Source organism: Schistocerca americana, chromosome 9 (assembly GCF_021461395.2).
Source record: "Schistocerca americana isolate TAMUIC-IGC-003095 chromosome 9, iqSchAmer2.1, whole genome shotgun sequence".
Lineage (NCBI taxonomy): Eukaryota > Metazoa > Arthropoda > Insecta > Orthoptera > Acrididae > Schistocerca > Schistocerca americana.
The window spans coordinates 17457940-17482414 of record NC_060127.1 but is presented as its reverse complement, the minus strand read 5'-3'; the positions used below and the strand labels follow the sequence as shown (position 1 = coordinate 17482414).

Genomic DNA, 24475 nt, shown 5'->3' with positions numbered 1-24475 from the left:
ACCACATTTGGATCACGTTCTCTGAAAAGTTTAATAGGTAACAAAGTAAAGAAAAAGTCAATAAACTTAGATCTTTCACTTAATTTTCTAAATAGTCTCTATTGTTCTCGACACATTTCTCCCATTGTGGTTCCATTTTCAAGATGCTCGTGCACGGAAGTCCCTTTGGTCGGAGTGTAGCCATCTGCATTTGGTCAGAATGTAGCTATCTGCTGACTGCTGATTTCACTTCCACATATTTTGCAAACTGTTGGTCAACCAGGCATTTCTTCATGGGACCAAACAGATGAAAGTCCAACGGTGCAAGATCTGGACTGTGTGGTCAATATTGGAGCACCTGCCACCCAAATTTGACAATTGTCTCACAAACAGGAGCAGCAACATGAGGAGAGGGATGTGGGGGAGCATTGTCATGAAGTTGGACACCATCAGCATTGATTAATGTTGTGGCGTTTGTCACAAAGGGCGCGACACAACTTAACCAAAGTTTTAAGGCAGGCTGTAGCATTCGCAGTGGTCCTGTATTCAGCAAAGTCCACCAATAAGATACCGTGACATATCCCAGGACACTGTCATAAGCACTTTCTGAGCAGACTGAGTCACTTTGAATATTTTTCATAGTGGAGAACCAGCACGTTTCCAGTTGATAGAGGCCTACTCGGTTTCAGGCATATAATGGTATGCCCGTGACTCGTCACCAGTGCAACTCCTATCGGAAAGTCGTGCCTTTCTGTGGTGTAACGCATTACGAGATCCGAGCTTGCCATCATTTGCTGGTCCGTGTGGTTGCCTGTCATAAAGTTCTCAGGCACCCAATGAGCACTAATTTTATGAAATTTTATTGTGTAATCAACATTGTTGTACATCAGGCCGTAGGAAATGTCAAACTGCTGCAATAAGGTTCACAATTGCACATGCTGGTCCTTCAAAATTGCCGTCTCAATAGCTCTGACATTCTGCGGGGTTGCAGCTATTACCAGCCGCCCGGAGCGTGGCGAATTGTTGATGTTCACACGGTCTTCTCGGAAGAATGCACACTGACCAGAGTCGTTGCTATGGACCGTACAGTCATCCCCTACGTGCCACCCATGTCTCTGTGAATTTCACTCAGTTTACGTCCAGTGGCCCACAAGTATTGAACTACTTTTCACTGCTCTTCACAAGTCGAGACAGTAACACGCACGCTATGTTTGCTTCACAGTTCAGTCTTCTCTCGCTAGAGGTGCACATTAAAACAAAATACCCCCTCTTGTGCAAACTATAGCATTGTGAAATTTCAACATTCCAGCTGCGGTACCATGGGAGAAAAAGAATTATTGTGCGTTACTTTCTAATCCTCCCTCGTAGTATGTAGCCCCACTCTCGGAATGTACTCTTTCGAAATTTTGACAGTAAACCTGTGCTTGATGCGTGGTGCTTTTTTTGTAGTGCCTGCCACTCAACTTTGTTGAACATTTATGGGTGACTCAGATATAAAATGGAATTTTTGGTTTACGTACATTTTTGTGAACTGAGAGTGACGTGATCTTTTCGTTATCGCTTTTGTTTCCAGTGAATGTTCTCCACAGCAATAAGATTGCGTACCATTTCTGTACTCAGAATCACAGTGTCAGATCAAGAGGTACCGTCATCTATTGCGCGACACATTATAATCGAGTTTCTGACAACAGAGGGCACAAAACAGTCCAAAATTTTGAGAAGAACTGCGGTAAAGTTGAAGGTTGACACCCCGAGAAAAACTAGAATGTATATACAACACAGACAGGTTTTAAAAGGATGAGAAAAGTCGAGATTCCCGCTCACTGACGGTGTCGTACTATTTGTGTTACGTGGTAATTCCACTTTAGGTTGCCCCAATCACTCCTAGGTATTTTACAGTAGTTACTGTTTCCAGCGATTGATCACCAATAGTGAAATTGGTCATTAGTTGATCTCTTCGCTTATTTATGTGCAGTACATTACGTTATTTACATTTGGGATCGACTGCACTAATTTTCGATCACCTACAGGTCTTCGTGCATTTCGCTAGTCTTCTGGCATTGCAAATTTCCCCCACTGCTATCGAGGGTAATTTAAATGCTTTTATTCTGCCTTACACTCAACATCTCGGAATTCATTAGAGACGGTAATGCACAGCACACCGCATCCGTCTCATTAATTGCTTCCACCAGTTTACATCAGCACGATTGAGTGGGCTTGGGACAGTTAATACTTGGAGTGTATTACTGCGGAAACCCTCCTTAAACATTGGGTAACTTCAGGATGACCAGTGTCAGGGAACAGGGCTGGCTCTAGCAGCAACATTTCGATTGCCTTTAGAGCAGGCATGACTAAGATTCAAACATTTTGCAGTGCACATGGTAGACTAACATCATATTGAATGTTACCCATGAGGGGATACCAGTTCCTTAGGCTGCCTTTATTTTGCGTATCGTTTACTTTTTATTTCATCGTTCCCCTCCCCCCAATAAGGACATATTCTTTCATTTCCTGATACCCCTGAATTAAAGCTCACATAACTTGTTCACAGATGCAAAACTCTTTTAAAAAAATCTGCTAACATATTTATTAATTTTAATTAAATTTATTAATTGTTTGCCTTTTTAATTAGTGTATTTGTTGTATTCAATACATGTTTCATAACTTGTTACGTGTGTGTAATTTTGTGTTTTAGTTATTGCAGCAGGTTGCCACAGGACAAGTTTACAGACCTTTCACCATTATGGTACATTCAAAACAACAGAGACAGCACTGTTACATGTTACTTGAAACTGCCTATGAATTCAAGACTAAAGGAACCCGTAAAGGTAAAGTGTGTTGGCTACACTTTTATGTTTTCAGTAAAGTTATATAAGTATTATAATCAAGCTTAATAGAGCAACTTCAATACATGAAAATGTAGATAAAATTTACTTGAAAAATTATTCATTTGCTCTCTAGATGGCCTAGCAATGAACTTAAGGCTGCTGATAATGATGGAACTTATTGTTCAAATCCACCTTTTCATATCCACTGGTGCATCAAGTACATAATAATGTCAATCTGGGATGAAATTGCAACAATATGAATTAGGATAGATTGTTTGTCACCACACAGAAGACCCATTCAGTGGCAGACAGGCACATTTACAAGTAAACTAAACTACTGGGCAAAGCCATCCTTTAGATTTGGAGGGACACACACACACACACACACACACACACACACACACACACACACACTCTGCCTCTTTCATCTCTGGACAGGTTTTTATCACATCACATTCTATTAATCAGAGTCTGTCCGTTTCTTTCTCTACTTCCCTTCATTCTCTTGTTGCCTCCTGGCCAACTTCTCAACCACCCTGTAGCAACAGTCTCGTCCACACGCAAAGCACAGCGGCATGCCCACACAGACTGTGGCTGCAGCAATGTGTGTCCCACATTCTCCCCACTTCTTTAATTATTCCTGGACATTCGGGACATTATTCCTGGACATTCATCCAACCACCTTCTTTCACTCAAGTGTAGTTTTGCTAGTCCTGCCTACACCACATTCACGCACACATCATATTGACGTAGCCCAATCTGTTCACACCTGCTGCACCCTCTCTTCTCTCTCCTCTTTCCTACTAATGAGCACCACTCACAGTTTTTTTTTTTTTACTTCATCTAGTTTGGACTGTTGTTACTGTATTTCATCTGGTTTTGGCTTTTACGAGTTTTAAGAAATTCTTGCATAATTTCATATACAGGGTGTTACAAAAAGGTACGGCCAAACTTTCAGGAAACATTCCTCACACACAAATAAAGAAAAGATGTTATGTTGACATGTGTCCGGAAACGCTTAATTTCCATGTTAGAGCTCATTTTTGTTTTGTCAGTATGTACTGTACTTCCTCAATTCACCACCAGTTAGCCCAATTGAAGGAAGGTAACGTTGACTTCGGTGCTTGTGTTGACATGCGACTCATTGCTCTACAGTACTAGCATCAAGCACATCAGTACGTAGCATCAACAGGTTAGTGTTCATCACGAACGTGGTTTTGCAGTCAGTGCAATGTTTACAAATGCAGAGTTGGCAGATGCCCATTTGATGTATGGATTAGCACGGGGCAATAGCCGTGGCGCGGTACGTTTGTATCGAGACAGATTTCCAGAATGAAGGTGTCCCGACAGGAAGATGTTCGAAGCAATTGATCGGCATCTTAGGGAGCACGGAACATTCCAACCTATGACTCGCGACTGGGGAAGACCTAGAACGATGAGGACACCTGCAATGGACGAGGCAATTCTTCGTGCAGTTGACGATAACCCTAATGTCAGTGTCAGAGAAGTTGCTGCTGTACAAGGTAACGTTGACCACATCACTGTATGGAGAGTGCTACGGGAGAACCAGTTGTTTCCGTGCCATGTACAGCGTGTGCAGGCACTATCAGCAGCTGATTGGCCTCCACGGGTACACTTCTGTGAATGGTTCATCCAACAATGTGTCAATCCTCATTTCAGTGCAATTGTTCTCTTTACGGATGAGGCTTCATTCCAACGTGATCAAATTGTAAATTTTCACAATCAACATGTGTGGGCTGATGAGAATTCGCACGCAGTTGTGCAATCACGTCATCAACACAGATTTTGTGTGAACGTTTGGGCAGGCATTGTTGGTGATGTCTCGATTGGGCCCCATGTTCGTCCACCTACACTCAATGGAGCACGTTATCATGATTTCATACGGGATACTGTACCTGTGCTGCTAGAACATGTGCCTATACAAGTACGACACGACATGTGGTTCATGCATGATGGAGCTCCTGCACATTTCAGTCGAAGTGTTCGTACGCTTCTCAACAACAGATTTGGTGAGATGGGTTGGTAGAGGCGGACCAATTCCATGGCCTCCACGCTCTCCTGACCCCAACCCTCTTGACTTTCATTTATGGGGGCATTTGAAAGCTCTTGTCTACGCAACCCCGGTATCAAATGTAGAGACTCTTCGTGCTCATATTGTGGACGGCTGTGATACAATACGCCATTCTCCAGGGCTGCATCAGCGCATCAGGGATTCCATGTGACGGATGGTGGATGCATGTATCCTTGCCAATGGAGGACATTTTGAACATTTCCTGTAACAAAGTGTTTGAAGTCACGCTGGTATGTTCTGTTGCTGTGTGTTTCCATTTCATGATTAATGTGATTTGAAGAGAAGTAATAAAATGAGCTCTAACATGGAAAGTAAGCATTTCCGGGCACATGTCCACATAACATATTTTCTTTCTTTGTGTGTGAGGAATGTTTCCTGAAAGTTTGGGCGTACCTTTTTGTAACACCCTGTGTGTATAACGAAAGCGCTGGCAGGCTGATAAACACAAACATACACACAAAATTCAAGCTTTCGCAACCAACGGTTGCTTCATCAGGAAAGAGGGAAGGAGAGGGAAAGACGAAAGGATGTGGGTTTTAAGGGAGAGGGTAAGGAGTCATTCCAATCCCGGGAGCGGAAAGACTTACCTTAGGGGGAAAAAGTGACAGGTATACACTCGCGCAAAGACACACATATCCAGCCACACATACGCAGACACAAGCAGACATTTGTAAAGGCCCTCTCCTTCCCTCTTTCCTGATGAAGCAACCGTTGGTTGCGAAAGCTTGAATTTTGTGTGTATGTTTGTGTTTGTTTGTGTGTCTATCAACATGCCAGAGCTTTCGTTTGGTAAGTCACATCATCTGTGTTTATATCCTCCACAGTGGATCCTTGCTCCTTCCAACTGCATCAGTACAGAAAAGTTTCCTATCCCTAGCCAGAACCCAGTCCTGCTAGTGTTCCTTGTAGTTACCTGGCTCGTGGAACCCCCTAAATTACCCACCTCCAGCTGCAACCCATCCTTCCACAATGACCTCTGTCTGTTAGTATTCTGTCGGTCCATAGCCCGCACCAACCCATCAAAAATAAGATGTACCTCAGTGCATGGAGACATCAGAGGCTGTGTATGTGTGCTGTGTGCATGTATGAATGTGTGTATTTTTCTGAAGCTGGGGGACTTTTTTGCCCGATAACTTAGTCTACTTTTAAACGGGCCTGTGTGCCACTCGTGCCACCTGATGTGCCGAGTACCAATCTATCCTAATTTGTGTTGTGCGTAATAATGTTTTAAACAATAAAAGAGTTGAGGGGCACGAAAGGGAAGCAGAGGTTGAGAAGGGAGCGAGTCAAGGTTGTAGCCTGGCTCCGGTGTTATTCAAGCAGTAAAGGAAACCAAAGAAAAATTTGGAGTAGGAATTAAAGTTCAGGGAGAAAGAAAGATGAAGCTTTGAGGCCTGCCAATGACATTGTAATTCTGTAAGGCAGCAAAGATCATGTAAGAGCAGTTGAACGGAATGGACAGTGTCTTGAAAGGAGAATGTAAGATGAACATCAACAAAAGCATAATAAAGACAGTGGAATGTAGTCAAATTAAATCAGCTGATGCTGAGGGAGTCAGGTTAGGGAATAAGACACTTAAAGTAGTAGGTGTTGGCAATGTCAAGAAAAGTGTTTCTAAACAAAATAAATTTTTTTAACATCAAATATAGATTTAAGTATTGGGATGTCTATTGTGAAAATATTTGTCTGGAGTGTTGCCATGTATGTATGTGAAATGTGGACAATAGACAAGAAGAGAATAGAAGTCTTTGAAATGTGCTGCTGCAGAAGAGTGCTGAAGATCAAATGGATAGATAAAATAACTAATGAGGAGGTGGTACTAGTAGAATTGGGGAGAAAAATTTGTGGCACAGCCTTACTAGAAGAAGGAATCGGTTGATAGGATACATTCAGACACATCAAATGAGCAAGAATTTATTATTGGAGGGAAGTGTTGAGGGTGAAAATAGTAGAGGGAGACGCAAGACATCAATACAATAAGTATATTCAGAACATTTAAGTCGCAGTAGTTGTTTGAATATGAAGAGGCCTGCACAGGATAGAGTAGTATGGAGAGCTGCATCAAACCAGTCTTCAGACTGAAAACCAAACAGTAGTGTAGCATAGGAAAACTCTTAACTTGTTAGTAGCCGGTGTCACCATTAATACAGTACTTAATAATATAGCAGGCAAGCAGAGTGGCACATTATCTTTTATTGTAAGAACAGGAAGGTCGTAAGCTTTATGACAGCTTTGATGTGGCCCACGGTGACTGTCTTTCCTGTGCCAACCTCTTCATCTCAGAGCAGATATTACACGCAATGTCCTCATCTATTTTTGGGCATATTGCAGCCTCTGTAATTGCCTATAGTTTTGCTCATTACAGCTCCTCCTTGTATGACGAAAGTCATTCCAAGATGTCTTAACACATGTCCTGCCGTCCTATCCTACTTTCAGTCAGTATTCTATGTTTCGTTTTCCTCACAAATTCTGTGGAGAACTTCCTTGTTTATCAATCCACCCTTGTTTTTTACCTTATCAATCCACCTAATTTTCAGCATTGTTCTGCAACACCACATCTCAAATTCTTCGGATCTTGGAATATTTGTAAGAGATAATGCCGCTATCTATGATACTATAAAAGTCTTTTAAATGATTAAATATCTTTGCTTACGGCCAGTTGTACTAATTACTACCTTTAAAAAATTGCAGCCAGAGACTGAGCAGTGTGTCGCAACTTGTTGAAGATTCTGATTACTGATTGGATGTATTTTATGAGAGTTTTCCATAATGCATAGGAAAATGTGGGGGGGGGGGGGGGGGGGGGGTATTCTCTATCGATAGAACTCCCTGCAAATCTGTTTCTATACCCACAGTAACAATTAACTTTGTGGATAAAAGCCCATGCCAATGCCAATGAAGGTACCTATAGGGATATCTGCATATATCCAAAATAATAATTACTTAAGGTTAAAAGTTAAAGGATAATGTCAGTATTCACATGCAGTGTTCCCCCCCCCCCTCCCCCCCCCCCCCCCCCCCCCCCATCAGTCTACTGACTGGTTTGATGCGGCCCGCCACGAATTCCTTTCCTGTGCTAACCTCTTCATCTCAGAGTAGCACTTGCAACCTACGTCCTCAATTATTTGCTTGACGTATTCCAATCTCTGTCTTCCTCTACAGTTTTTGCCCTCTACAGCTCCCTCTAGTACCATGGAAGTCATTCCCTCATGTCTTAGCAGATGTCCTATCATTCTGTCCCTTCTCCTTATCAGTGTTTTCCACATATTCCTTTCCTCTCCGATTCTGCGTAGAACCTCCTCATTCCTTATCTTATAAGTCCACCTAATTTTCAACATTCGTCTATAGCACCACATCTCAAATGCTTTGATTCTCTTCTCTTCCGGTTTTCCCACAGTCCATGTTTCACTACTGTACTCCAGACGTGCATCCTCAGAAATTTATTCCTCAAATTAAGGCCAGTATTTGATACTAGTAGACTTCTCTTTGCCAGAAATGCCTTCTTTGCCATAGCGAGTCTGCTTTTGATGTCCTCCTTGCTCCGTCCGTCATTGGTTATTTTACTGCCTAGGTAGCAAAATTCCTTAACTTCATTGACTTCGTGACCATCAATCCTGATGTTAAGTTTCTCGCTGTTCTCATTTCTGCTACTTCTCATTACCTTCGTCTTTCTCCGATTTACTCTAAAACCATACTGTGTACTCATTAGACTGTTCATTCCGTTCAGCAGATCATTTAATTCTTCTTCACTTTCACTCAGGATAGCAATGTCATCAGCGAATCGTATCATTGATATCCTTTCACCTTGTATTTTAATTCCACTCCTGAACCTTTCTTTTATTTCCATCATTGCTTCCTCGATGTTCAGATTGAAGAGTAGGGGCGAAAGGCTACAGCCTTGTCTTACACCCTTCTTAATACAAGCACTTCATTCTTGATTGTCCACTCTTATTATTCCCTCTTGGTTGTTGTACATATTGTATATGACCCGTCTCTCCCTACAGCTTACCCCTACGTTTTTCAGAATCTCGAACATCTTGCACCATTTTATATTGTCGAACGCTTTTTCCAGGTCGACAAATCCTATGAAAGTGTCCTGATTTTTCTTTAGCCTTGCTTCCATTATTAGCCGTAACGTCAGAATTGCCTCTCTCGTCCCTTTACTTTTCCTAAAGCCAAACTGATCGTCACCTAGCACATTCTCAATTTTCTTTTCCATTCTTCTGTATATTATTCTTGTAAGCAGCTTCGATGCATGAGCTGTTAAGCTGATTGTGCGATAATTCTCGCACTTGTCAGCTCTTGTTGTCTTCGGAATTGTGTGGATGATGCTTTTTCCGAAAGTCAGATGGTATGTCGCCAGACTCATATATTCTACACACCAACGTGAATAGTCGTTTTGTTGCCACTTCCCCCAATGATTTTAACATGCAGTTAATAATAATAATTGTTATTGTTTTAAGTCACTATTATCACCCATTCATGATGGCTTACCACCATGTTGCTTGGAGTGCATAGTGTCCTGGAGGGGTTAGGTTCGTTGATGGTTGATATCTGCCCTTCTTCATGCTTTTCCATCTAATTACACTTACATTCTATTTCTGTTTTCTGTCTGAGTCATTCTTGGCCAGACAAAATAATTTAATCGTTAACTTTATGCTGTTAAAAGTCACAAAATTCTGAGGTAAAATTTATACCGACATAAGTTTTACAATATGTAAGTGCACAACCAAGCTAATGATGTAATAATAGCCTATAAAGTAAAAGAAAAAAAATAAAATAAATGAACCATGGACCTTGCCGTTGGTGGGGAGGCTTGCGTGCCTCAGCGATACAGATAGCCGTACCGTAGGTGCAACCACAACGGAGGGGTATCTGTTGAGAGGCCAGATAAACGTGTGGTTCCTGAAGAGGGGCAGCAGCCTTTTCAGTAGTTCCAGGGGCAACAGTCTAGATGATTGACTGATCTGGCCTTGTAACACTAACCAAAACGGCCTGGCTGTGCTGGTACTGCGAACACCTGAAAGCAAGGGGAAACTACAGCCGTAATTTTTCCTGAGGGCATGCAGCTTTACTGTGTGGTTAAATGATGATGGCGTCCCCTTGGGTAAAATATTCCGGAGGTAAAATAGTCCCCCATTCGGATCTCCAGGCGGGGACTACTCAAGAGGACGTCGTTATCAGGAGAAGGAAAACTGGCATTCTATGGATCGGAGCGTGGAATGTCAGATCCCTTAATCGGGCAAGTAGGTTAGAAAATTTAGAAAGGGAAATGGATAGGTTAAAGTTAGATATAGTGGGAATTAGTGAAGTTCGGTGACAGGAGGAACAAGACTTTTGGTCAGGTGAATACAGGGTTATAAATACAAAATCAAATAAGGGTAATGCAGGAGTAGGTTTAATAATGAATAAAAAATAGGAGTGTGGGTAAGCTACTACAAACAGCATAGTGAACACATTATTGTGGCCAAGATAGATACGAAGCCCACGCCTATTACAGTAGTACAAATTGAAGATGTGTATGATGAGATAAAAGAAATTATTCAGATAGTGAAGGGAGATGAAAATTTAATAGTCATGGGTGGCTGGAATTCGATAGTAGGAAAAGGAAGAGAAGGAAACGTAGTAGGTGAATATGAATTGGGGCTAAGAAATCAAAGAGGAATCCACCTGGTAGAATTTTGCGCAGAGCATAACTTAATCATAGTTAACATTTGGATTAAGAATCATGAAAGAAGTATACATGGAAGAATACTGGAGATACTAAAAGGTGTCAGATTATATAATGGTAAGACAGAGATGTAAATTGTAAGACTTTTCAGGAGCAGATGTGGACTCTGACCACAATCTATTGGTTATGAACTGCAGATTAAAACTGAAGAAACTGCAAAAAAGTGGGAATTTGAGGAGATGGGACCTGCATAAACTGAAAGAACCAGAGGTTGTAGAGAGCTTCAGGGAGAGCATTAGGGAACTATGGGCAAGAATGGGGGAAAGAAATACAGTAGAAGAAAAATGGGTAGCTTTGAGAGAGGAAATAATGAAGGTAGCAGAGAATCAAGTAGGCAAAAAGACAAGGGCTAATAGAAATCCTTGGGTAACAGAAGAGATATTGAATTCAATTGATGAAAGGAGAAAATACAAAAATGCAACAAATGAAGCAGGCAAAAAGGAATACAAACGTCTCAAACATGAGATTGATAGGGAGTGCAAAATGGCTAAGCAGGGATGGCCAGAGGACAAATGTAAGTATGTAGAGGCATTTATCATTAGGGGTGAGATAGATACTGCCTACAGGAAAATTAAAGAGACCTTCAGAGAAAAGAGAACCACTTGCATGAATATCAAGAGCTCAGATGGAAATCCAGTTCTAAGCAAAGAAGGGAAAGCAGAAAGGTGGAAGGAGTATATAGAGGGTCTATACAGGGGCGATGTTCTTGAGGACAATATTATGGAAATGGAAGAGGATGTAGATGAAGTGGGAGGTATGATACTGCATGAAGAGTTTGACAGAGCACTGAAAGACCTAAGTTGAAACAAGGCCCCGGGAGTAGACAACATTCCATTAGAACTACTGACATCCTTAGGAGAGCCAGTCCTGACAGAAGTCTACCATCTGGTGAGCAAAATGTATGAGACAGGTGAAATACCCTCAGACTTCAAGAAGAATATAATAATTCCAATCCCAAAGAAAACAGGTGTTGACAGATGTGAAAATTACCGAACTATCAGCATAATAAGCCATGGCTGCAAAATACTAATGTGAATTCTTTACAGACGAATGGAAAAACTGTTGGAAGCCGACCTCGGGGAAGATCAGTTTGGATCCCGTAGAAATATTGGAACACGTGAGGCAATACTGACCCTACGACTTTTCTTAGAAGCTAGATTAAGGAAATGCAAACTGACGTTTCTATCATTTGTAGACTTAGAGAAAGCTTTTGACAATGTTGACTGGAATACTCTCTTTCAAATTCTGAAGGTGGCAGGGGTAAAACACAGGGAGCGAAAGGCTATTTACAATTTGTACAGAAACCAGATGGCAGTTATAAGAGTCGAGGGGCATGAAAGGGAAGCAGTGGTTGGGAAGGGAGTGAGACAGGGTTGTAGCCTCTCCCCGATGTTATTCAATCTGTATATCGAGCAAGCAGTAAAGGAAACAAAAGAAAAATTCGGAGTAGGTATTAAAATCCATGGAGAAGAAATAAAAATTTTGAGGTTCGCCCGATGACATTGTAATTCTGTCAGAGACTGCAAAGGACTTGTAAGAGCAGTTGAACAGAATGGACAGTGTCTTGAAAGGAGGATATAAGATGAACATTAACAAAAGCAAAACGAGGATAATGGAATGTAGTAGAGTTAACTCAGGTGATGCTGAAGGAATTAGATTAGGAAATGAGACACTTGAAGTAGTAAAGGAGTTTTGCTATTTGGGGAGCAAAATAACTGATGATGGTGGAAGTAGAGAGGATATAAAATGTAGACTGGCAATGGCAAGGAAAGCGTTTCTGAAGAAGAGAAATTTGTTAACATTGAGTATTGGTTTAAGTGTCAGGAAGTCGTTTCTGAAAGTATTTGTATGGGGAGTAGCCATGTATGGAAGTGAAACATGGACGATAAACAGTTTGGACAAGAAGAGAATGGAAGCTTTCGAAATGTGGTGCTACAGAAGAATGCTGAAGATTAGATGGGTAGATCACATAACTAATGAGGAGGTATTCAATAGAATTGGGGAGAAGAGGAGTTACTAGCACAACTTGACTAGAAGAAGGGATCTGTTGGTAGGACATGTTCTGAGGCATCAAGGGATCACCAATTTAGTACTGGAGGGCAGCGTGGAGGATAAAAATCGGAGAGGGAGACCAAGAGACGAGTACACTAAGCAGATTTAGAAGCATGTAGGCTGCAGTAGGTACTGGGAGATGAAGAAGCTTGCACAGGATAGAGTAGCATGGAGAGCTGCATCAAACCAATCTCAGGACTGAAGACCACAACAACAACAACAACAACATGGGAAATAGTAAATGTAGTCGCAAGTTATTGTACTGTGATAGGAGGGAATGCCATGAACAACGTATTAAAAATCCCGACAACTGTTGGGGGGGGGGGGGGGGGGCTTTTAGGGCTGAATTTGAATACCTCTTCTGTGTGTTTATCTTTAACTCGAAAACCATGGCCTCTAGTGAAAATCACAGTACAAAATCAAACTATATTAAATTTCCTACAAAAAAGGTTCTCAGTACTTTCCACATACAAAGAGAGAAGTATTTAAAATATTGCACATTGCACAAACAATGTGACACTGCTGTAGTAAACAATTATCATTTACAGAATGATAAAATTGTTAGGGAATTGACCATTTCTCAAGATGCCAATAAGCTGATACAAGTAATGTGAACATTGTAATTATTAGGCAGTACTGACAAAATGAATAGTAATTAAATTAAGAATGAAATTTCCATTCTGCAGCAATGTGCTGACTGGTGTGAAAGCTATGAGGACAGGCCGCGAGTCATGCTTGGATAGCACAGTCGCTAGAACACTCGGCCACAAAAGGCAAAGGTCGCTTGTTCATGTTTTGGTCTGGCACACAGTTTTAATTTGCCAGGAAGTTTGTCATTAAATGAACATACATATGGTTATAATAGAGGGAAACATTCCACATAGGAAATATATATCTAAAAACAAAGATGATGTGACTTACCAAATGAAACACAAACATACACACAAAATTCAAGCTTTCGCAACAAACTGTTGCCTCATCAGGAAAGAGGGAAGGAGAGGGAAAGACGAAAGGAAGTGGGTTTTAAGGGAGAGGGTAAGGAGTCATTCCAATCCCGGGAGCGGAAAGACTTACCTTAGGGGGAAAAAAGGACGGGTATACACTCGCACACACACACATATCCATCCACACATATACAGACACAAGCAGACATATTTAAAGACAAAGAGTTTGGGCAGAGATGTCAGTCGAGGCAGAAGTGCAGAGGCAAAGATGTTGTTGAATGACAGGTGAGGTATGAGTGGCGGCAACTTGAAATTAGCGGAGATTGAGGCCTGGTGGATAACGGGAAGAGAGGATGTATTGAAGAGCAAGTTCCCATCTCCGGAGTTCGGATAGGTTGGTGTTAGTGGGAAGTATCCAGATAACCCGGACGGTGTAACACTGTGCCAAGATTTGCTGGCCGTGCACCAAGGCATGTTTAGCCACAGGGTGATCCTCATTACCAACAAACACTGTCTGCCTGTGTCCATTCATGCGAATGGACAGTTTGTTGCTGGTCATTCCCACATAGAATGCGTCACAGTGTAGGCAGGTCAGTTGGTAGATCACGTGGGTGCTTTCACACGTGGCTCTGCCTTTGATCGTGTACACCTTCCGGGTTACAGGACTGGAGTAGGTGGTGGTGGGAGGGTGCATGGGACAGGTTTTACACCGGGGGCGGTTACAAGGGTAGGAAGTTTGGGGATTTCATAGAGATGAACTAAGAGGTTACGAAGGTTAGGTGGACGGCGGAAAGACACTCTTGGTGGAGTGGGGAGGATTTCATGAAGGGTGGATCTCATTTCAGGGCAGGATTTGAGGAAGTCGTATCCCTGCTGGAGAGCCACATTCAGAATCTGATCCAGTCCCGGAAAGTATCCTGTCACAAGTGGGGCACTTTTGTGGTTCTTCTGTGGGAGGTTCTGGGTTTGAGAGGATGAGGAAGTGGCTCTGGTTATATGCTTCTGTACCAGGTCGGGAGGGTAGTTGCGGGATGCGAAAGCTGTTGTCAGGTTGTTGGTGTAAAGCTTCAGGGATTCCGGACTGGAGCAGATTCGTTTGCCACGAAGACCTAGGCTGTAGGGAAGGGACCGTTTGATGTGGAATAGGTGGCAGCTGTCGTAATGGAGGTACTGTTGCTTGTTGGTGGGTTTGATGTGGACGGACGTGTGAAGCTGGCCATTGGACAGGTGGAGGTCAACATCAAGGAAAGTGGCATGGGATTTGGAGTAGGACCAGGTGAATCTGATGGAACCAAAGGAGTTGAGGTTGGAGAGGAAATTCTGGAGTTCTTCTTCACTGTGAGTCCAGATCATGAAGATGTCATCAATAAATCTGTACCAAACTTTGGGTTGGCAGGCCTGGGTAACCAAGAAGGCTTCCTCTAAGCGACCCACGAAAAGGTTGGCGTACGAAGGGGCCATCCTGGTACCCATGGCTGTTCCCTTTAATTGTTGGTATGTCTGGCCTTCAAAAGTGAAGAAGTTGTGGGTCAGGATGAGGCTGGCTAAGGTAATGAGGAGAGAGGTTTTAGGTAGGGTGGCAGGTGATCGGCGTGAAAGGAAGTGCTCCATCGCAGCGAGGCCCTGGACGTGCGGGATATTTGTGTATAAGGAAGTGGCATCAATGGTTACAAGGATGGTTTCTGGGGGTAACGGATTGGGTAAGGATTCCAGGCGTTCGAGAAAGTGGTTGGTGTCTTTGATGAAGGATGGGAGACTGCACGTAATGGGTTGAAGGTGTTGATCTACGTAGGCAGAGATACGTTCTGTGGGGGCTTGGTAACCAGCTACAATGGGACGGCCAGGATGATTGGGTTTGTGAATTTTAGGAAGAAGGTAGAAGGTAGGGGTGCGGGGTGTCGGTGGGGTCAGGAGGTTGATGGAGTCAGGTGAAAGGTTTTGTAGGGGGCCTAAGGTTCTGAGGATTCCCTGAAGCTCCGCCTGGACATCAGGAATGGGATTACCTTGGCAAACTTTGTATGTGGTGTTGTCTGAAAGCTAGGGGTAGGATTAGGATCATTTTTCTTCGTGGCAAAGTGATACTTCCAGCAGAGAGTACGAGTGTAGGACAGTAAATCTTTGACGAGGGCTGTTTGGTTGAATCTGGGAGTGGGGCTGAAGGTGAGGCCTTTGGATAGGACAGAGGTTTCAGATTGGGAGAGAGGTTTGGAGGAAAGGTTAACTACTGAATTATTAAATATGTCTGCTTGTGTCTGTATATGTGTGGATGGATATGTGTGTGTGTGCGAGTGTATACCCGTCCTTTTTTCCCCCTAAGGTAAGTCTTTCCGCTCCCGGGATTGGAATGACTCCTTACCCTCTCCCTTAAAACCCACTTCCTTTCGTCTTTCCCTCTCCTTCCCTCTTTCCTGATGAGGCAACAGTTTGTTGCGAAAGCTTGAATTTTGTGTGTATGTTTGTGTTTGTTTGTGTCTGTCGACCTGCCAGCACTTTCATTTGGTAAGTCACATCATCTTTGTTTTTAGATATATAATGAACATACATAAGATTACATATTCCATTTGGATATTACATCAATTCCAAAAAGGCACTTTCAGTAATTATGAAAAAATAAAATAAACTTGTGTAATTTTCCAAGAGGTTGACAGGCTGTTGTCAGTTAAAATGTTGTTTATGACCCGTCTCCAAGCCCTTAATCAGTGGAATGTAAATTTTGAGGTCTGACTGCAGCTGATAAATATTTGGATTAAAGTGGTTTTATATATTTTAACATCTGTCGAGCAGTGGAAAATCCAGGATGGAACTTAACAATATCTGTCTTGTAGAAAAAAGATGAGGCCTAGTAGAAATCCTTGGATAACACAGGCAGTATTAAATTTAATTGATGAAAGGAGAAAATATAAAAATGCACCAAATGAAGCAGGCAATAGGGAATACAAATGTCTAAAACTGAGATTGACAGGAAATGCAGAATTGCTAAGCAGGAATAGCTAGAGGACAATGTAAGGATTTAGAGCTTATATCACTAGGGGAAAGATAGATTCTATACCAGCTACAGGCAAATTAAAGAGAATTTTGTGGAAAAGAGAAACAGCTGTATGAATATTAAGAGCTCTATTGAAAACATCGTAAGCAAAAAAGAGAAAGCTGAAAGGTAGAAGGAATATATAGCAGGTCTGTACAAGGGAGAGGAACTTGAAGGCAGTACTATAGAAATTAAAGAGGACATAGATGAAGATGAGAGGGTGCATCTGATACTGTGAGATGAGTTTGATATAACACTGAAAGACCTAAATCGAAGCCAGGCCCCTGAAGTAGACAGCATTCTGACAGAACTACTGATAACTTTGGGAGGAACAACCATGACAAAATTCTTTCATCTGGTGTGCAAGATGTATGAGACAGGCAAAATACCCTTAGACTTCAAGAAGAATATAATTCCAGTTCCAAAGAAACTTGGTGCTAACAGGTGTTAATGTTACCGAACTGTCAGTTTAATAAGTCATGGTTGCAAAATACTAACGCACATTCTTTACAGAAGACTGGATAAACTGATAGAAGTTGGCCTCGGGAATAATCAGTTCGAATTCCGGAGAAATATAGGAACACCTGAGGCAGTACTGACCCTCCAACTTAGCTTAGATGATAGATTAAGGCAAACTTATAGCAAATTTGTAGCATTTGTAGATTTTGAGAAAGGTTTTATTAATGTTGGCTGGAATACTATCTATGGAATTCTGAAGGTGGCAGGGGTAAAATACAGGGGAGAAAAGGATATTTACAACTTATACAGAAAACAAACAGCAGTCACAAGAGTCGAGATACATGAGAGGGAAACTGGTTGAGGAGGGAGTGAGACAGGGTTGTAGCCTATCGCCTATGTTATTCAATGTGTATATTGGCCAAGCAGTGAAGGAAGGAAAGAAAAATTTTGAACAGGAATAAAAGTCCAGGGAAAACAAATAAAAAATTTGCGGTTTGCCGACGACATCGTAATTCTGTCAAGAGACAGCAAAGAACTTGGTAGAGCAGTTGAACGGAATGGACATTGTCTTGACAGGAGGATATAAGATGATCACCGACAGAAGCAAAACAAGGATAACGGAATATAGTTGAATTAAATCAAGTGATGCTGAGGCAATTATATTAGGAAATCAGACACTTAAACTAGTAGAAGAGTTTTGCTGCATGGGCAGCAATCAAACTGATCATGGCAAAAGTAGAGATTGTGTAAAATGTAGAATGGCAATGGCTAGAAAAGTGTTTCTGAAGAAGAGAAATTTTTTAACATTCAGTATAGATTTAAGTATTAGGAAGTCTATTCTAAAAGTATTTGTCTGGAGTGTTGCCAGCTATTGAAGTGAAATATGGCCAATGAACTGTTTGTAGAAGACAAAATAAAGATATTTGAAATGTGGTGCTACGGTAAAGCAGTGAAAATTAGATGGGTAGGTAACATGTATAATAACGTTTCACTGAGTAGATATTTCTGAAACAAACCACTTTCAGCTGTACATAAACTTTTACACGAACACGGCCTGTTTCTTGATTTCAAATCATATCTTCAGGTGTACACTCGTCAGTAAAACATTTAATCTCAGGATACCAAAGGGAGGGGAACTCAAAACTTCTCAAAATAAAATACTGTTTCTCGCAATAAGTAGGGCATCATAGTTGAAATGAACCAGGTGAAAAACCAACATGTTAAAAGCGCACTTACTTCATGTCAGGAAGTTGCGGGCAGCAATGCTCCAACTGCCTTGCCACACTTTTAACATGACAGTTTTTTAACTGGTCAGTTTGAACTATGATTCCCTGCTTGTTGCCAGTAACGGTATTTTGTTTTGAGAAGTCCTCCCTCCTCCTCGTATCAGGGCTTAAATATTTACCGATGTAAGAACATCTGAAGATGTGATTTGAAATCACGAAACCGGTCGTGTTTCTGTAAAAGTTCGTATACAGTTGAAAGCAGTTTATTTCAGAAACATTGATTACTTCAGCTGTGGTTGCCATAAACAGAAAACTATTTGTACTGAATAGAATTGGGGAGAATAGAAATTTGTGTCTCAACCTGACTAGAAGAAGGGATCAGTTGATAGGGCAAATTCTGAGATTTTAAGGGATAATCAATTTAGTATTAGAGGGAATAGTGGGGGGGATAAAAGTTGTAGAGGGGACAAAGAGATGAATGCAGTAAGCGGATTCAAAAGGGTGTAAGTTGCAGTAGTTATTCGGAGATGAAGAGGCTTGCACGGAACAGAATAGCATGGAGAGCTCGTCAAACCAGTGTTCAAACTGAAGACAAGAGCAGTATCTGATGTTGCAGATGAAAGTTTTTGTGGATGCAGGTAAGAATCTTGTGGATGTGGGTAACAGTCCTCTTACTTGCACCAACCTCTGTACATAGATTTGGTTTATCTCTCAGTTACATTTGTAAGCCAACTGACATGCCCTGCATCATAATGAGATATAGCAGTTCTGATTCACGGGAGATGCAGCTAATGAAGTATTGTGTTCCCCCGAAAACTTTTATTCAAAAAGAGCAGTTTGTCTTTATATTTTGTGGCCAGATAATATGTACCCACAACATTTGATAACATTTTTTTTGTAAATCCAGAGTAGCTCCTGTTAGCAACATTTGTAATTCTCTCCAAGGTTACTCAGTTTCTAAATTTTTAAATCTTTTTTATTTGTTGGGGTAAGTGATGCACCATAAGAAAATCTACCACAAACCAGTATTTATAGAGAACTTATTTCAGGGTAGACCACAGAGCAATCGGAAGATGGCAAAACGGTATGCGGCATTTGAGACAGTTAAACGACTCTACCAATGTGGTGAGCTAGATGATCATCTGTGTGCTGTATCATATGAGAAAGATGTTATGTCATATCTAACATTTTTCCCATTCATAAAGAGGGAAGCAGTGCCAAAGGGGAAGCCTGAAGCAGGCACAAAGAAGCGCAAGCAGCTCTATACCCGGAAGGTACCCATTTAATTTTTATTCTCTTTTTCATATCTTGTGTAAAAACTTCAAGTGGCTGCAAAGACTTCAGCAGTGGAGTCTTTCAATAAAAAGTTTTTTTATTAACTTTAACACGGCAAGTTAACTGAGATTTTTTTTTTTCACAAAAACATTTAGTGTTCATTTCTAATCCATAAAGATGATTTAGAAGATTGATGTTGGTTTTCATGTGCCTATGCTCTTTTGATTGAACAGAATCCATTCATAGTTATTATCTCAAGTGTGGACCGAGTGAAATAAATTAAGTGTTAACCTCAGATTTTCAAATCTGTAAGCCTTGCTTGTGACATGTTCTTTTATTGTGTACAAGAGTTCCTCTTAGTAATTTAGAACTGTTTGCTATTGTAAGTTGTTTATTGTGTACAATATCAATAACCTTTTTGTTTTTGTATGTTAATAATTTAAGTTCACTAGTTTTACAGGAAAAAAAGTAACATTTTACATGTATTATGTAATTGCTCGTACCTCAACTGGATAGTTATGGATCAAGTGGTTTCTTGGATTGAGAAAAACATTAAATAAATTAACGGATTTATTTTATCAAGCATACTAACCTACATTCTACGTCTACATACATAATCTACAAGCCACCATATGGTGCATGGCAGAGGGTACCACATACCACTACCAGTCGTTTCACGTCCTGTTCCACTCATAAATAGAGTGAGGAAAGAACGACTGTCGAAAAGCCTCCATATGACCCCTAATTTCTCTCATGTTTTCGTCGTGGTGCATATGCAAAATATACATTAAGGGCAGTAGAATCAGTCAGCAACTGGCGTCAGGTGTGGGTTCTGTAAATTCCTGCAATAGTGCCTCATGAAAAGAGCATTGTGCTACCTCCAGGTATTGCCATGTGAGTTCATGAACCATCTCTCTATTATTCCTGTGCTGATTACACCTACTGCTAACAAATCTTGCAGTATGCCTCTGAATTGCTTCAACGTCTTCCTTTAATCTGAGCTAGTGAGAATCCCAAACACTAAAGGAGTACTCAAGAATGGGTTGCACCAGCATCCTATATGCTGTTTCCTGTATGGATGAAATACACTTTTCTAAAATTCTCTCAATAAACTGAAATCGTTACCAGATGTTATGCCTCAATATTTAATCAGTGTGATTGTGTCCAGCAACACTCTACAAATGCCCTATTCAAACATTACAGGATTGTTTTTCCTACTCATTCGCATTAGCTTACACTTTTCTCCATGTAGAGCAAGATGGCATTCATCATACCGACTAGAAATGTAGTCTGACCCTTCTTGTATTCTTCTACAGACATTCAATGACGACACATTCCCATACACCACAGCGACATCAGGAAATAGCCGTAAACTACTGCTCACAATGTCCGTCAGATCATTTATGTATACAGAAAACAGCAGTGGTCCTATCACACATCCCTGGGGCACTCCTGACGATACCCATGTGTCTGATGAACACTCACCATCAAGAACAATATACTGGGTTCTATTACTTAAAAGGTCTTCAAAGTACTGGCATATCTGGGAGCCTAATTTGTATGCTCGGTCCTTCATCAACAGTCTGCCCTGAGGCACCGGGTGAAATGCTTTCAAGAAAGTTAGGAATATGGAATCTGGCTGTTGTCCTCCCTCCATAGTTTATAGGATATCATGTGAGAAAGGAGAAGCCGAGTTTCACACAGATGATGCTTCCTAAATCTGTGCTGATTTGTGGACTGAAACTTATCTGTATGAAGGAAATTTATCATATTCAAATTCAGAATGTGTACAAAATTCTGCAGCAAACAGGATATTGGTATGTAATTACGTCAGTCCGTTCTTTTCCCTTTCTTTTATATAATGTTCACCTGTGATTTTCTCCAGTCCCTTGGGACTTTGTGCTGGGTGAGAGATTCGTGATAAATGCAAGATAATTAAGGATAAAACTGAATTGGGATTCCATCTGGACCTGGTGAGTTATCTGTCTTCAGCTCTTTCAGTTGCTTCTCTATGCCATGGACGCCTATTTGTATGTCTTCCATGTGGGTCTCTGTATGACAGTTGAACAATGGTGTGTTTGTGCGACCCTCCTGCACAATTGATTTCTTAAACATGAAATTTAAAAGTTCAGCTTTTCTTTTGCTGTCTTCTATTGCCATCCCAGACTGACTGACAAGTGGCTGGTAGAAGTCTTCGACCTACTTAGTGATTTTATATATGACCAGAGCTTTCTCAGGTTGTCATCAACATCTTTTGCTAAAGTATGACAGTGAAAGTTGACACAAGCTGCGAAATTGTCGGGAATAAAACAGTGAACCATATATATAATAAGTTTCATTTATTTCATGTCTATGGTCACAAAATTTTTGTTAACAGATTACTGGTTCGGTCTATTATGACCATCTTCAGATCTGCAGCAAAATATGGGAAAACATAATTACATTAGCAGATTGTCTAGAGCTTAAAACAATAAATGGACCATAATGAAAAGTACTGTTGACATATACGAGGGCGATTCAGAAAGTAACCTCCGATTGGTCACAGTGCGGGTTGTGGGGGGAGTAGTGACGCCATCTGTGCGTTCACGCACTCAACAGGTCAGTCGGCATCAAGCCGTGGTCGAGTGAACGTCGTACCTGCACTAGTTTAGTTTTTGTGGCAGTTTGAAATGTGTGCTGCAATAGAAAACCCCGCCAAATGTGAAGTGCGTGCTGTCATAAGGTTTTTTACAGCCAAAGGATATTCTGCAGCAGCTATTCATCGTGAGCTTTGTGCCGTGTACGGACCAAGAGTTATGAGTGAAGGAGTTGTCCGTGAATGGGTACGTTTATTTAAAAGTGGACGAGAAAACGTTCATGATGAAGAGAGGAGTGGTAGACCATCATTGGTGACTGACAAACTCGTTCAGACAGTTGATGCAAAAGTTCGTGAAAATCGACGTTTCTCAATGTCTGAGTTGTCTACTGGTTTTCCACAGATTTCTAAGACTCTCTTGTACGAGATAGTGACAGCAAGATTGGGTTACCGTAAGTTCTGTGCACGATGGGTGCCCAAAATTCTTACTGACCACCACAAAACTCAAAGAATGGCCTCTGCATTAGACTTTCTGTCACGTTATGAGGACGAAGGAGAACCATTGTTAAACAGAATCGTGACCGGTGACGAAACCTGGATTAAGTACGTGAACCCTGAGACAAAAGAACAATCAAAGATGTGGGCACATTCAAATTCGCCTACCAAACCAAGAAAAGCCTCGCAAGATTTTTCTGCCAGCAAACTGATGGCAACGGTGTTTTGGGATGCCAAAGGGGTGTTGTTGGTTGAATTCATGGAACGTGGTACGACCATTAATCAAGACGTGTACTGTGAAACAATAAAAAAGTTACGACGGGCTATACAGAACAAACGCCGTGGTATGCTGACTTCCGGTATCGTTTTTTTGCACGATAACGCCCGTCCTCACTCTGCTCGCAGAACAACGGCCCTTCTTGAGTCCTTCAAGTGGGACGTTATCAACCATCCACCTTACAGCCCAGACCTGGTGCCAAGTGATTATCACCTCTTCATGCATTTGAAGAAATGGCTCGGGTCACAGCGGTTTGATGACGACGAAGAGCTCAAAGATGCGGTCACAGGCTGGCTCCAGGCACAAGCGGGTGATTTTTATGCAGAAGGAATTTCAAAGCTTGTGAAGAGATACGATAAGTGCCTCAATCGCTATGGAGACTATGTAGAAAAATAGTGCAAAGATGTAGTTGTAAGATGTACATATTAAAATATTTTTATTTAACTTGGTGTATTTTTTTAAATCAACCGGAGGTCACTTTCTGAACGGCCCTCGTATATGCAATTTGTGCACTTAAAGTATGAAGAGACATACCTGTTTTATAAAAACAGTGTCCTAATGTACTGCAGCCATAGTGGCGTCATCAAATATTACATGTAAAATCAGCAACAGCATTGTCAAAAAAAAAAATATATATATATATATATATATATATATATATATATATATATATATATATATATATATATATATATATATATCTAAAAACAAAGATGATGTGACTTACCAAATGAAAGTGCTGGCAGGTCGACAGACACACAAACAAACACAAACATACACACAAAATTCAAGCTTTCGCAACAAACTGTTGCCTCATCAGGAAAGAGGGAAGGAGAGGGGAAGACGAAAGGAAGTGGGTTTTAAAGGAGAGGGTAAGGAGTCATTCCAATCCCGGGAGCGGAAAGACTTACCTTAGGGGGAAAAAAGGACAGGTATACACTCGCACACACGCACATATCCATCCACACATACAGACACAAGCAGACATATTTAAAGACAAAGAGTTTGGGCAGAGATGTCAGTCGAGGCAGAAGTGTAGAGGCAAAGAAGTTGTTGAAAGACAGGTGAGGTATGAGTGGCGGCAACTTGAAATTAGCGGAGATTGAGGCCTGGCGGATGACGAGAAGAGAGGATATACTGAAGGGCAAGTTCCCATCTCCGGAGTTCGGATACAACTTCCTCATCCTCTCAAACCCAGAACCTCCCACAGAAGAACCACAAAAGTGCCCCACTTGTGACAGGATACTTTCCGGGACTGGATCAGATTCTGAATGTGGCTCTCCAGCAGGGATACGACTTCCTAAAATCCTGCCCAGAAATGAGATCCATCCTTCATGAAATCCTCCCCACTCCACCAAGAGTGTCTTTCCGCCGTCCACCTAACCTTCGTAACCTCTTAGTTCATCCCTATGAAATCCCCAAACCACCTTCCCTACCCTCTGGCTCCTACCCTTGTAACCGCCCCCGGTGTAAAACCTGTCCCATGCACCCTCCCACCACCACCTACTCCAGTCCTG

General features: G+C 41.5%; 1 protein-coding gene across 2 annotated transcripts in view; it reads left to right on the top strand.

Moving 5' to 3' along the window:
* The window catches only part of LOC124550987 (endoribonuclease Dicer-like), a 315900-nt gene that overhangs the window by 178384 nt on the left and 113041 nt on the right, over positions 1-24475 (top strand). For both annotated transcript variants that reach the window (XM_047125814.1, XM_047125813.1), the window contains 2 exons: positions 2675-2807; positions 19386-19610. In XM_047125814.1, coding sequence (XP_046981770.1) covers positions 2675-2807; positions 19386-19610 — 358 coding nt within the window. The remainder of the gene's footprint in view (positions 1-2674; positions 2808-19385; positions 19611-24475) is intronic.